We start from the raw sequence: 14,436 nt of genomic DNA on the forward strand, positions 1-14,436 counted from the left end.
TGCTACAGAGCTCCAGGACGCCGGCTATCAGCAGCAATTGTTTAGCCCCCAATAGGTGACTGTGAGCCGGGCACAGGCACCGCCAGATGACGGTGCTTTCAGGGGCCGTGGTAGTAGAGTTTAGTCAGAAAAAGTGAGCATCGCGCAGCGATGACAGTTAAGTTTAGGCACCAAAACCACTAAGTTTAGGAAAAATATCGTGGAACAAACGGGTGAACTCTGCTCACCGGCGTGACAGCTCTGTGTTTTATGTTGACACCACGTTGTGCCGTTTCATTCTGAGATTATTTTCCATTGGATATCAAAGTTCATAAATAAGTGTTGTGGCACGGCTGGCTGAGTGGCTCTGGTAATGGAAGGGGGTTTCATTCTTGCATATTTTGTTTAGTTGTGCATGATCAACCCCCCCCTTCTTAACAAATCCCACCCAATCTGTTATGTCAGAGAGGACATTAATTGGCTGCTTAATAAGGTCGATGCATCAGTGCCTTGCTGAAGGTGTTGAATTATATTTGTATAGAGATGAGACAGCATACTCACATAATTGAATATATTCATAGACACGACCTCACAAAACCATTATTGTTGCACAACAAAGAATTAGTTCCTGCAGACAGACGGGAATGTTTAATACAATATTATATATATTCAACTTTCGCAGCACAAATCAAACATCAAAACACAAATAATGTAAACGTCCACTGTATTATTTCCAGAGTAGGGAAGAGAGAGTCAGCGTTGTAGGGGAAACAGACAGTCAGCGGGGGTCCTCAGCATGGGGAGAATGGGGACATGACACAGTCAGTTATAGCCAACTTGAAGCCACTGACATGAAAAAATACAACAGTTGCCTATTATTAAACCACACGGAGGGCGTGGACAGAATAAAAGAAGTACTCGACTATAAAATCACCCTCAGGTAAATACAGGTGACATTTCTGATGGTCAGCTGGTGAAGCTGTAAGCTTGTATTGTTCAGCAAATACTCAAAGTTCAGAAAATGACATTCAAGTCAAATCAACATCTGTGACAGTCTCAATAAAACCCCCAACTTCCTGAGCTTCACCAATCTAACTTCTATACACACACACACACACACACACACACACACCTTCAACTGGAAACCTCTTGTTTTTAGTGGAGATGGAAATTACATAGCATTTATTTATTTTTAAAAGAAGAGGGGGCTCCAGCAGTTAACATACCCCAATAAATAAGGACGCATCTATAATTTGAAGGATATGTTCACTTTTTTGCAATCAAGGGGGTAGACATTACAACCACAGACACTTTCCATACACAACTTGTGAACACATGTATACGCTACAGTACATCTACAGAAGGGGGAGTGGGGGTGGCTTGGTTCATGAGAAGATGATGAACTGGAGGTAATAAGAACAGTGGAGAAAGAGGAGGTGAGGATCAGGATGGGTGCAGGGCTGTAGGGTGGGATGAGAGAAAGGAATTAAGGGGGAGGAGGTTGGTGGGTAAAAGGCTGAATGGGACTAGAAGCAGGACATCCCTCAGTGTGCCTCAGTGCCGGGCGGCAGACTCCCTGGGGTAAAACTCAGCCAGGGTGCTCTGAGGAATCCTCTTCAGCATCTCCTTGGGGAAGATTCGCAGCAGCTGCCAGCCGATGTCCAGGGTCTCATACACCGTCCTGTTGTCGTAGGGGCCTGAGGGAGACCAGAGGGGCCACACGCTGCTGGTTAACATCCACATATCAAGTGGCCGTGTCTAACGCACACACACTCTACTGTACATCACATCAAGCAAAACATTTTCTTACAAATGGACCGAAAGAGATTCCAAGAAACATAAAAAGACAAGTAATACCTGGGGACCTCTAGTAATTGGTCTCTTTGATCTTAATCGCGTGCAAATCTGCCAAGTGGACAATTTGTCCTATTACAAAAGCAGCGCAAATTAGCGACCATATTTGGCCAAACAGAGATTGTGTGATATCAGTCCTGTGTGAATCGACTGTGATTTGGAGTTGTATTGGCAAATATAAATGACAGTTTTGACATCATTTGTGGGAGATAATGTCAGTAAATTTGAGTAAAATACAGACTTTACTTATCCTGTGTGAATGTGCTGCACGTAACACAGACCTGGCAGGGTAATTTCTAAATCACATGAGGTCCCCTGGTAATACTATTACCATGCAACATGGACATATCACATACAAGGGCTTTGACAAATGTGGAATTCGGTGCTCGTTTGCCCAAGCTGCAGACACAGAGCGACATCAGCATCCCCATTGGAGTCGTATCTGTGTCCACCTCATGGGTATAAGTCTAACATTCACTCGTCTTGTAGCTCTGGTTTGGTCTCCACCATCTCCAGAGATAAACAGCAGACTCTTTAGCTGCTAAATGTTCCACTGTTCACCAGCTGCTCGCTAACTTTGTCTGTAGGCTGTTTGCTGCTGAGCCGGTAGCATACAGTGGCTTATTTAAGCATTGATTCATTTTTCACTAATAAGAGCTGCTTGCTGCTGGAAGTGAGATTATTAAGGGCAGAGTTTGCAAGCTGTTAAACCCAAACAATAAGCTAAAATAAGCTAAAAAGCTCCTTAGAGCTGAGGGCAAGTGCAGAGAAGGTGAGAATTCTCTGTGGGTTAGCAACAAGTGGCCCCTTTTACATTACACATTACACAGTGCCTTAAACCACTGTTTATGAAAATAGTATTAGTGCATCTTTTAAGCAGTCTGTCATTCCCCAACCACCTGAGAAGAGGCTGGCTACATGTCGCCCACAAGCCCAACCCGAGTCTGACGAGCTGGGCCGGGTTCGGACAAATGATGGTCGGGTTTGGCCTACTTGACATGGTGCCTCAAGTTCTTTTTGTTGAAAACACAGTGTCAAATAAATAAAAATGATGGAGCTACTGTCTGTGTTGGGCTACTTCTTGTTCAGTGCTGTCGCCGTCTGTGTCGATTTAACCCAAAAGCTTACATTGGCCTTTAGGGAGCAGATAGAGACAGGAGACAGCTAGCGCTCCTCCACTCCCACACTTATTTGCTTACTAAATTTGACATCCTCCAGGACCTGTCATTACATCACAAGAACCCTCTTGCACTGACCCCATTCCCATTATAACTACTATAAAATACTATACACTATAGTAAATGTTCTGTACGTGATTTGATCCATTCTTACTATTCAGTCCGAGCCTCAAACTCGAGTCCCCATCTCTGCCTCCTGCTCCCACACTGCATAAGTAACAGCAGAACCTTTGCATGAGGTTCTGTGTGGCACGCTCACGGTTTTTTTCAATTCTAAAAATGGTTGATGATTTGTTTTCTTTCAATCGACTAATACACAGGAAGTGAGCAATGGCTGCCTCTGTGAAGAGGCAGATGAAGCTTATCAGCTGCGGTTGCCAGCTAACGCCTGCACCCTCCCCATTAGGAATGATGTAGACATACTACCTCTGTAAGTACAACATGGAAATACGGTTGAAAGTGTGTGAATGGCTCCTCTAGCATCTTCTTACCCTGAGCAATGAAGTTCTTCTCAAACTTCTGGAGGAACTCCAGGTAGAGCAGATCATCTGAGGTGAGGGCCTCTTCTCCCACCACAGCCTTCATAGCCTGGACGTCCTTACCAATGGCATAACAGGCATACTGGAGACAAGCAGAGACATTAGAGGAGAGGGGATGTTACAATGTAGCAAACTCAAACATTTCAAGCATCAGTCATGTAACTTTCAGAATGAATGCTTTTGTTTCTGGAAATAGCCTTGTCCCAAATAGCTGCCTGGCTTCTGTCAGGCCACTTCCCTGTCTGTCTTTTCATTCCCTATACCGCTTTTTTTTTTTTGCATTAATTTTTTTGGTGTTCTGTTTGTTATGTATGTGGCCTGCTGTTGCTTATCTATGTATTGAGTAGGGATGCAAATTATCGATTAATTCATTAATCATTAGTTGACTGACTTTATCGATCGATTAACGATTAACTGATACGCGGCTTTTTTCCTGAGAATGTAAATTTCTCACGCTATCAATAGTGTCTTTAACATAAAAAGCAAAATATTGCTTATATACTGAATAAAAATGCATGTTATATTGCTCAGTTGATGTTTTATTGTACCAGTTGGGATACGGTACAGATAATGGCATTTATGTAGTTTAACAAAATAAATTATGCACAGCCTGGTTGAGTTTGTCAGCTAAATTATCAGCTGTATGTCTCTCTAACGTGAGAAGCACTGCTGACTTTACCTGCCAGTCGTTTCCAATGTAGTGGCAAGTGATTCCTGATATCCTTTAATGCCAATCTAAAACAAACCTCAAGAACAGCCTTTTTTCATCTTCGTAACATTGCTAAAATTAGGAATATCCTGTCTCAAAACGACGCTGAAAAACTAGTCCATGCATTCGTTACTTCTAGGCTGGACTATTGTAATTCCCTACTGTCTGGTTGCTCGAATAAGTCCCTTAAGACTCTCCAGCTGATCCAGAATGCTGCAGCGCGTGTTCTCACAAGAACTAAGAAAAGAGATCATATTTCTCCTGTATTAGCTTCTCTGCACTGGCTTCCTGTTGAATCCAGGATTGAGTTTAAAATCCTTCTATTGACCTACAAAGCTCTAAATGGTCTAGCACCATCATATCTAGAAGAGCTCCTAATACCTTATTGTCCCACTAGAGCACTGCGCTCCCAGAATGCAGAGTTACTGGTGGTACCTAGAGTCTCTAAAAGTAGACTGGGAGCCAGAGCCTTCAGCTACCAGGCTCCTCTCTTATGGAACCAGCTCCCGATCTGGGTTCGGGGGGCAGAAACTGTAATCGCTTTCAAGAATGAACTTAAAACTCTTCTATTTGATAAAGCTTATAGTTAGGGAGAGAGGAGTTGCAGTGTTCACCTAACTGGCCCACCTGCTTCTCTTCATAATTGTTAGACTAATAATACATAACAAAGTAGAGGGAGGCAGGCCAGCCAAGCCCGATCCGGCAGGGGGAGAGTTCTAAGCCCGAAAAAGCTACCTCTCCTTATGACCTGTCTCTCTTAGTTACGCTGTTATAGTTACGCTGTTATAGTTCTAGACTGCCGGGGGACTTCCTTCCTTCCTTTGACACACTGAGCTGCTCTTTCCTCTCCCTTTCTATTTTCTATTTACTATTTACTTTTACTATTACTATTTGTGTGTATCCAGTCCCAGAAATGCTTGTTACTAATCCTAGCTTCTGGGGAGTTTACTCCCTGGAGTCCTTATGTTTTTTCCCCCAGCGTATTTCCTTGGAGAACGTTGGCACCAAGATCCTGGTTCCAGCTGTCGCCGTGGTCCTGCTGCACTCCCTGCCGAGGTCAGCGGTGCCCTGCAATGTCATGCTGCTTCCTGCTGAACCCTGCAGCTCCCCGCTACATCCAGTCACTGTTCCATTATTAATGTGACTATTATCGCCACTGTTCATCACACCCCCAACCGGCCCGTCAGACACCGCCTACCAAGAGCCTGGGTCTGTCCGAGGTTTCTTCCCAAGAGGGAGTTTTTCCTCGCCACTGTCGCACTGCTTGCTCTTGAGGGAATTACTGTAATTGTTGGAATTGTTGGGGCTTTGTAAATTATAGAGTGTGGTCTAGACCAACTCTATCTGTAAAGTGTCTCGAGATAACTCTTGTTATGATTTGATACTATAAATAAAATTGAATTGAATTGAAGTGATTGTTATGTAGCTCTCTGTAGTCAGTGCCGTCCAACAATCTGTCGTCAGAGCCACATTAGCCGTGGCTAACTGTATTTTTAGCTCAGCCTTCTTGTTTTTGTAGCGTGCTTCCAAGTGGGTAGTAATGGTCGCTCGAGAAGGGATATTATATCCTGGCTCCATGTAGTGTACTAACTCCTGAAATCCCTCACCGTCAGTGGTGCTAATTGGCATCATATCTTTTTCAATCATGCTGCAAATCCTCTGAGTAATGCCCTCCGCTTTCCTGTGGTCACATACTCTCCTTCCCACCACAGCAGATTGTAGGTTGTGAAGGCGACAGACTTCCTCCGTTCAACATGGCTGCATGCAAGTTATGAAGGTGGTATCTTAGCGAACTCGTAGAGCTGCTGAACTTAAACGTAGTACCGCAGAGTTTACATTGGGCGTCTTTGTCATCATTAATTAATTTGAAAAGCTCCCACACTCCGCTCCGTTTTGACAATTAATCGATAGTCGATTAACTGTTTACATCCCTAATTGCTAGGGGATGCAACTCCTGGCAGGTGTACTGCTCAGGACCCGAGGAGGCGCAGTGTTGAGTGTGAAGGTGTTTGGATATAATATGGATATATAGTACAGTATAGTACATATATTCTCCTCGTCAGTGCTTTTAGTTATTAAAAAAACCCTTATGTCCAGTTTACAGGCTGCATTATTTAGGTACAGTAGGTAAGATTTGTTACCAGCTGGTTTGAAACGTCAGCATGGTCCTTCCTGGTCATCCCCTCACCGATGGCGGACTTCATCAGACGGGACAGTGAAGGCAACACGTTGATGGGTGGATAGATCTGAAAGACAAGTATGAGATTGTCTGATAATGTGTGTTGTTAATGCAAAATGTGAACTCCGCTAAGAAAAAAACATTTTATTGCAACAAAAGAGTTTACTAAACAAACAACGCAATGACAAACAGCACTTTCTTCTCAGTCCAAGTCGAGGTCTAGTTAGGGACATATTCACTTTGTCATGAATATGTGAACTGATATCTATATGCTATATATGTGATAGGCCCACCCAGAGTATTGCATTCCACTTCTTGTCACTCTCTTGATAAGAGAGGGTCTTAGCTAACAGGCTTTATGATATACTGAATGGAACATTTTGACCAACATTACTTTCTGCACAAGTCAGGAAACCCTGCGCCTTGTGCAAAATATCACTTAGTAACATTTTGCTCAACTAGCACCATTTTTCAACAAATTTTGATCATTTTAGGGTATTCATACAACCCATTGTTGTAGTTTGCTGTTGGAGTTGACGGGGAGATGCGGACGGAGAGATGTGCGCGTGGGATTTCCCCCTTTCTGGTCTACATATCCCTGCCTCTGCTGAATTATTTTTATACACGGTGGGTACAAAATGTATCTCCCCCCCCCCACTCAATAATAATCAATGCTATTTCACCATTAAACCATATATTATATACCTAAAACAGAAGTATATTAAACTAAGTAAAGCGCTGTAACGTAAACACTCTATAGAGCCATAGAAGGATAATATCTGAGCAGCAGTTGCTGGTTGGATTAGGAGTTGGAATAGGTGACTGTGAGCCGGGTACAGGCACCGCCAGATGACGGTGCTTTCAGGGGCCGTGGTAGTGGAGTTCAGTCAGAAAAAGTGAGCGTCACGCAGCGATGACAGTTAAGTTTAGGCACCAAAACCACTGATTAAGTTTAGGAAAAACAACATAGTCAAAATACTCCTGAGGAACGAACTAAAGGGTCCTGGGTGAAAGTTTTTTTTTTTCCCGCTGCGAAGTGAACTCTGTTCTCCGGCTTGAAAGCTCTGTGTTTTATGTTGACACCACGTTGTGCGGTTTCATTTTGAGATTATTTTCCATTGGATATTGAAGTTCATAAATAAGTGTTGTTGCATGGCTGGCCGAGTGGCTCTATATCCATGGTAATGGAAGGGAGATTTAATTCTTGCATGTTTTGTTTAGTTATGGATGATCAAAACCCCCAGTCAGTGTGTTCTTACAGACTGAAGTCTCTGCTAATAGTCACAACCAGTATACGGTTGATTTACTGTGACAGCTGTCTTGTATGAATGTCCACGCAAGTCCAACTCTTGACAGTAGACCTGCATCATATGCACGTTAGCTGTATGAAAGGCCTGCAATACTTTTTGAAGATGGCTAAGAATTGAATTGTCAAGCATCTTGATGGGCTTGCATCTGGTGATGCCTGAGTTTGAATTCTCACCCGGTTAAAATACCAAACCCAGGTGCAAGCATTTGAGCAGTAAATCACTCCACGTGTCTAGATGAAAATGCACACAAATAAGCCCAGTAGAACATGTGGCTTATCTAATCCGAGCTAACACTGGAACCATCTGACCCATGAATGAGTACCAGCTCTTCGCCTCAAGTTGGATGAATGTTGTTTTGAAGAAACAGTGTTAAAAAAAGGACTGATGAATACCTGTCTGTTGTGCAGTTGTCTGTCAACGTAGACCTGACCCTCTGTGATGTATCCAGTCAGATCAGGAATTGGATGGGTGATGTCTGTTGCATGCACAAAAATAACAACATATCCCACAAATATTCATGTATTTGCAATGCAGTACAAGTAACGTAAACTCTACATAGTTTAGTTTACTTCCACATTGAAGAACATCTACTATTGAGACACAATTCTAATTACTCAATGATTTGCAGGCATTAACATAATGCCACACATAGAACAGAATTAGAAGAAAGCTTTTTTTTTGTCAGCTTGTCATTTTAAAGACAGTTACTCTGAATCAAGAGCCCTTGGGAACACCAGCAGTGTTCAGTAAAAGCCGACACAATCACCTCCCCATGATGCTGTGATGGCAGACTCCAGTTCAACTAGATCGGAGAAGGCTCTTCATGTGTGTTGCTATGGTACAGTAACTGCATGTATCAGAAATGTCTCTTCGGTCCATTTGAAATGCCTACTGCACTAATTCAAACAATGACTTGCCAAGAGATTTAGGGGAGAGCACTGAGGGAGAGAAAAATCAAAAAATACAATCTGCATGACCACACAGATGCACAAGCAGTGGAGCAGAGACTCCGAACGGGAGCAGGTCTTACAGGTCTTATAATACATCCATGAACGGCAGTGGATGGCTAGCAGAAACGTATGAAGAAAAGGGTCTTTTGAATGGAAAGTTGAGTTTCAAAGCCCTTCCAGATGGTTCTAGACTAAAGTTATCTGCATGTACTCTGATGTGAACTTAGTTTAGGGTTGCACGATATTGACAAAATGTGATATTGCAGAATTGACCATAAATATTAGGATATCCATATTCATTTTGATATTCTTAAACATATCAAAACACAAAAGTTATGGGAAAACACATCTAAATAGATTAATAGAATATCAAAACAGGTCTGTGTACAACACAAGGGTTTATTTAAACTGACAGTAGAACCTGAATAAATTATTAAAATTAATAGATTTGGTTTATATTGGTTTTTGAGGTGAGAAAATAAGTTTGTTGTATTGCCTCTTAACATGCCGTACTAACATACGGCATGTTTTGCAGAGTCAATTAGCTTGAACAACATCTGTTGGCTTAAAGCCAAAGTACTTATTTATTTCAGGCTACAAACGTTTCCTCTTCAATCTCTGTGGTGTCTTCTTTCTTTTCCCCTTACCCACTCGCTTCACACTCCCTTTCTGTCCTTTCGCTTCTGTTGCTCTCTCTATCTTCCTCTTCACTTACGCTGTCCAAGTGTGTACGTGTGACAGGGCAACTGGTCAATGAAATATGCAGGCTCTAAAGTGATCAGAACAAACAGCCACCGGGGCATCTCTCCACAAATAAACGGTATATCGCATACTTTTCGGGACATTTTTGAAATCGATATTGCACAACGTGATATTGAAAAATCAATATTAAGTTGATATATCGTGCACCCATAACTGAGTTACCACCGGAGTACTTTGAGTCTCCAATACTACTTAAAAAGTAACCCTTTTAAAAGTACATGTAGGAGGATTAACAGATAGAAAAATGTGTGATAAATTTGCAATTAATCACGAGTTAACTAGGACACTCTGCGATGAATTGATTGACAGCCCTACAGCAAATACAAAAAACATGTTCATTGATATCTAGGTCCCCTACAAGGCTGAAAGAATGCTTTTGTTCTGCTGCTGCTGCTCTCACCATCGTTGGGCATGGTGAGAATAGGGATCTGGGTGATGGAGCCGTTTCTGCCCTCCACTCGGCCGGCACGCTCGTAGATGGTGGCCAGATCGGTGTACATGTAGCCAGGGAAGCCTCTACGGCCGGGCACTTCCTCTCGGGCCGCAGACACCTACAGGGGAGGACAGGGAGGGCGACACCAGAGCTGTAAAAACCAGGAGCTAAAAGGAACGAGGTTGTTAACATGCATTTACACTATATTTCATCAAGTTCAAGAACATTTTAGAGCTGCATAAATAAATAAATCTTTGGCTACTTGGGATCAGTAGAACAAGTTTAAAGGTCCCATATTGATTGATATTGAGATTTCCATGTCTCTTTTTATTATAAAGCAGCTCAGGGTGCTATATAAATACTGTGAAAGTATCAAACGTTCAATCCACAAAGAAATGCACACAGCCTCTATTCAGAAACAGTGTCTTCAAACGAGTCGTCAGGACTTCTGTACGTTGTGATGTCACAACTAACTAACAAACTAACTAAAAAGTGCAGCTACAGTGCCATTACAGTCATTTCCCAGCTGCAGGGACAGTGCAGTATTATATACCTAAAATAGAAGTATATTAAATTAAGTAAAGTGCTGTAACGTGAACAGTCTATAGTGCCATAGAAGGATCAAGTCTGAGCAGCAGTTGCTGGTTGGATTTAGCTGCTACAGAGCTCCGGGACGCTACAAGTAACAACTTTCACATTTTTATCTTTTGTTTTTAACAAATAAAGACGAGTGCACCTTTAAAGTCTTGATGTTTCCCAACAGACCTTTGGGGTTAGGAGTTGTAAAGAGGAGGGGGATTCATTACAAACCATAGAAATAGATATGATTATTTTATCTTAAGGAAGATGTAATCTTACTGCGTTTCTTTGCTCTTCCACATAACCAAAGAAGGAAAAATCAACTAAAACCATTTACTGTTGGAGAGTCAAGTAATGCCAACTCCTTCAGTATCTTTCACAAGAGGCGAACAGCTGGTTGGAAATGTTGCCATTCTGTTATCAGGACCTCTAAAGAAATGACCAAAAGCAGAGTCTTGTTTCTAAAGTCAAATGAATTAAGAGCAACAGGGAAAGAAAATGCATCCCATTCATGCTTGGGTTTAAAGGGGTGTGAGCAGGCTAAACATCTCTGAACTGTTTATTCAATGCTGAACTCAACCTTCACATGTGTGAATGGGGAACAGAGGTTGCATGTTAATGTCCTCCTGGCTCTTTGTAGCTGCTGAAATACCCATCGAGCTGCCTGAGTCCTACCTGACTATTCCTGCAGTGTTCATGTGACAAGGTTATGGACAGCAAATACAAGACGGGAATGCACCATTTAAAAACCTTATTGCATATTGAGACAACAAACTGTACAACATAAAAGGATTATTACAGAGACACAAAAGAGTGAAAGGCCTGACTCCTCACCACAATGTCAGAGGAGAACAGTGTGTGTGTGTGGGGGGGCATTATCCTCCCTTTCAGCCAGGAGCACAATACTTAAGTGAGTCTAGCACCTTTTTGCTAACGCCGCAAAGAACTGCTAACTCAGAGAGAGTAAGTGTGTACTATACCTCCTGAATATACTGGACATGTGCTAATTGTACATTAAGATAACGGAACAGTAAGGCAGATATAGTTCTAATGACTGTAAAACTACAAGATAGATATTAGTGATGGTCCAAGAGCCATGTACAGTACACACATCAGGATAGGTACAATGTGATATAGTAAGACATTAAAAAGACAGACTATTGCACTGGCCCCACACACACACACACACACACACACACACACACACACACACACACACACACACACACACACACACACACACACTACTTGGCAAGAGAGAAGTAAGTAATAAAACATAAGCATGTGGGGTTGAGCCTCCGCACCGTTATCAACAAGCATACAGCAGAAGGTTAGGTACAATGTGCAATGGTAATACATTAAAAGACACACTGCTGCACTGGCTGACATGTTCTTCCATCACCATAAGCACACACACACTGTTATTCCCACATTTAAACCTACATACACAGTCTTACTTACAGAAATATTGACAAGCACACCAAATGTGGATTAATCCACAGCTGAAAATAGTAAAATATATTTTTTTTAAGATACATTTTTTATTATTAGCACCATTTATCATTCAGACATACAGAACAAATTCCACAATACTTGCCAGGTAATATCAGATGGTGCACAGAACAGAAACAAAAACACAAATTGAACAAGAACAAAAACCCCTCCCACCTCCCCACCCCCCACGGTCTCGAGGAACAAAACAAACTAACTGAAACCACACCTTGCCTAGTCACTCTCCTCTAGCTCTTGTGGGGCTGAGGTCATTAGGTCTGGTATTTCTGCTGCAGTGCTTTCCCATAGCTTGATAGTTGATAAATTGGCTTTGTATTGTGAACAAATTTGAAAATTTCCATCATCACAAGGGACGATAGGGCTTTCGGCTGAGATTAATTGAAAGTAAGAAAAATATTTTTTAAATGCCAGACTTATCCTTCAATCGTTTCTCAAATTTTCCTAGCTCGTCACTCATGCTGAGAATACATTAACATACAGAAGCACATCTTCAGCTGTGTTTACTTACTGAGGCATATTACTACCTTATTTTTAAGTTTCCAGCAGGGCCCACATTAACGACACTATATGCAGGAGTGAAAGGTTTTTTTTCTACTCCTCGGTGCAGATGGGGCATGTGAACATGTTGTGACTGTGAGTGTAACCAGTGTGTGTGTAAGGCAGATGAGTTGGTGTGGTACCTCTCGCAGCGCCTCAGCGTAGGAGCTCATGTCAGTCAAGATGACCAGGACGTGCTTCTCGCACTGGTAGGCCAGGTACTCGGCTGAAGTCAGCGCCAGGCGAGGGGTGATGATACGCTCGATGCTGGTTGGTTACAAAAAAAGTTATATTGTACACATAACAAATTGAGGTCTGAATTCAACTCTAAAATCTGTTCATACATTTTACATGACAATATGAAGCCAATGAACAAAAGATTGTGTGTATAGAATAGGGGTGTCGCCGACTAAGAATTATCATAGTCAGAATCATAATCAGAATTGTCAAGTCTTGCCTATCGTCCACTAATCGTGGGGGTTGGGGGTGACCGTCGGTCACGGATCATGGAAAGTAAAACTTAAATCTGACATCATGGGGCGGTTGGATTTATTTACCCACTTTAAACAGATTCAATAAAAGCTTCAAAGATTCGCAATAAGACAAAACTGATTTAGAACGTTGCGGGGAAAGGTTGCAGTAGTTGCAATGGGTGGAGGCTCAACGAGCACCCGCAAGCCCGCTGTATGGCCGAGCGACCTAGAGAGTGACTGAAGAGAGCGAGTGTTGTTGAGCAGTGAATCAGAGAAATAAAACGTGTTTTTGCTGTTTCATCACTAGAAATGCAGCTGTAGCAAATATCTCACTATCACCAACGCTATCCACATTCATACAAGTGATAAATCCAGCTACAAAAAAAGCCTCAAAGTTGGAAGGTAGGACAGAAGTGCACAGAGTTGTTGCTATGGAGATGATACACGGTCTCGTCACAGTGGTGTAAACTGGCAGCTGTCAGAACGTTGCAGACCAATGCGTTGCAAGTAGCTACTAGTTTACACTCGTCTCGTCCAGAATCTTTGGTCTGAACTGGGCTTTACGGCGCTGCCAAGATTCCCCTGTGAGACTGGCAGTCGAATCAGGCTCTTTACATCGAATATTTGAAGATTTGAGGTCACCTCTAGTATAGTATTGCATTGCCAGACCTTCCTCCACAGCGCTGCAGAGGAGGATGGGAGAAAAACGTGCTCTGGTTTATTGGCATTTCTTTAAACCAATCACAATCATCTTGGGCGGCGCTAAGCACCGGACGGAGCCACGGTGACTCTGCTAAATATCTAAATAATCTCAGGAAGGAACTTGTTTTGGTGGAACATGTGTACGTTCAAAGTAGTTTTAGTCGTGCAACAGAAAACTCAGATTGGACAGATGGTCTAGCTAGCTGTCTGGATTTACCCTGCAGAGACCTGAGGAGCAGTTAACCATAGTCCTCACAAATCCACCGGAGGTTAGAACGCCAACACAAAGACAAAGGGAAGGGGACGGACATCCAGTGGAATTTCCAGCGGCACCTGAACAATCCCGGAAGTGTAACGTGGTCGATATAGACTATCTCTAGTATAGAACATCATTCAGAATCAATAACTAAGCAAAACATACAGAAGCTAGGATTGGCTGGTACAATTACTATTGTCATTGCTGAGGATCATTTCGGAGTGAATCTTACGTGGGGTCATTGGCCAGGTTGAGGAAAAGACAGACGTTGTCCATGGAGCCATTCTCCTCAAAATCAGACTTGAAGAAGCGGGCAGTTTCCATGTTGACCTGACAGACAAATTATACAAGTTAATGAGATGAGGTGAAAGATCTTAAACCGTTTTTACTAAAGGTTAAAAATAAGACCCTTTTCAGACATCAAATAAGTAACATTACTGGCTTCAGGCATCGGTCACAGCAAAGTTACTTAAACTGCTTCCCG

The 14,436-nt window shown here is 42.4% G+C and overlaps 1 protein-coding gene across 1 annotated transcript in view; it reads right to left on the reverse strand.

The window, feature by feature from the left end:
* Positions 1–535: 535 nt before the first annotated feature.
* The window catches only part of atp6v1ba (ATPase, H+ transporting, lysosomal, V1 subunit B, member a), a 59,143-nt gene continuing 45,242 nt past the window's right edge, over positions 536–14,436 (reverse strand). Inside the window, exons 8-14 of the mRNA XM_028603991.1 lie at positions 14,185–14,282; positions 12,665–12,788; positions 9,861–10,011; positions 8,141–8,223; positions 6,401–6,505; positions 3,503–3,632; positions 536–1,676 (exon numbers count right to left, since the gene is read on the reverse strand). Of these exons, the coding sequence (XP_028459792.1) occupies positions 1,534–1,676; positions 3,503–3,632; positions 6,401–6,505; positions 8,141–8,223; positions 9,861–10,011; positions 12,665–12,788; positions 14,185–14,282 (834 nt within the window). The 3' untranslated portion in view covers positions 536–1,533. The remainder of the gene's footprint in view (positions 1,677–3,502; positions 3,633–6,400; positions 6,506–8,140; positions 8,224–9,860; positions 10,012–12,664; positions 12,789–14,184; positions 14,283–14,436) is intronic.

This window comes from Perca flavescens, chromosome 17 (assembly GCF_004354835.1).
Source record: "Perca flavescens isolate YP-PL-M2 chromosome 17, PFLA_1.0, whole genome shotgun sequence".
NCBI lineage: Eukaryota > Metazoa > Chordata > Actinopteri > Perciformes > Percidae > Perca > Perca flavescens.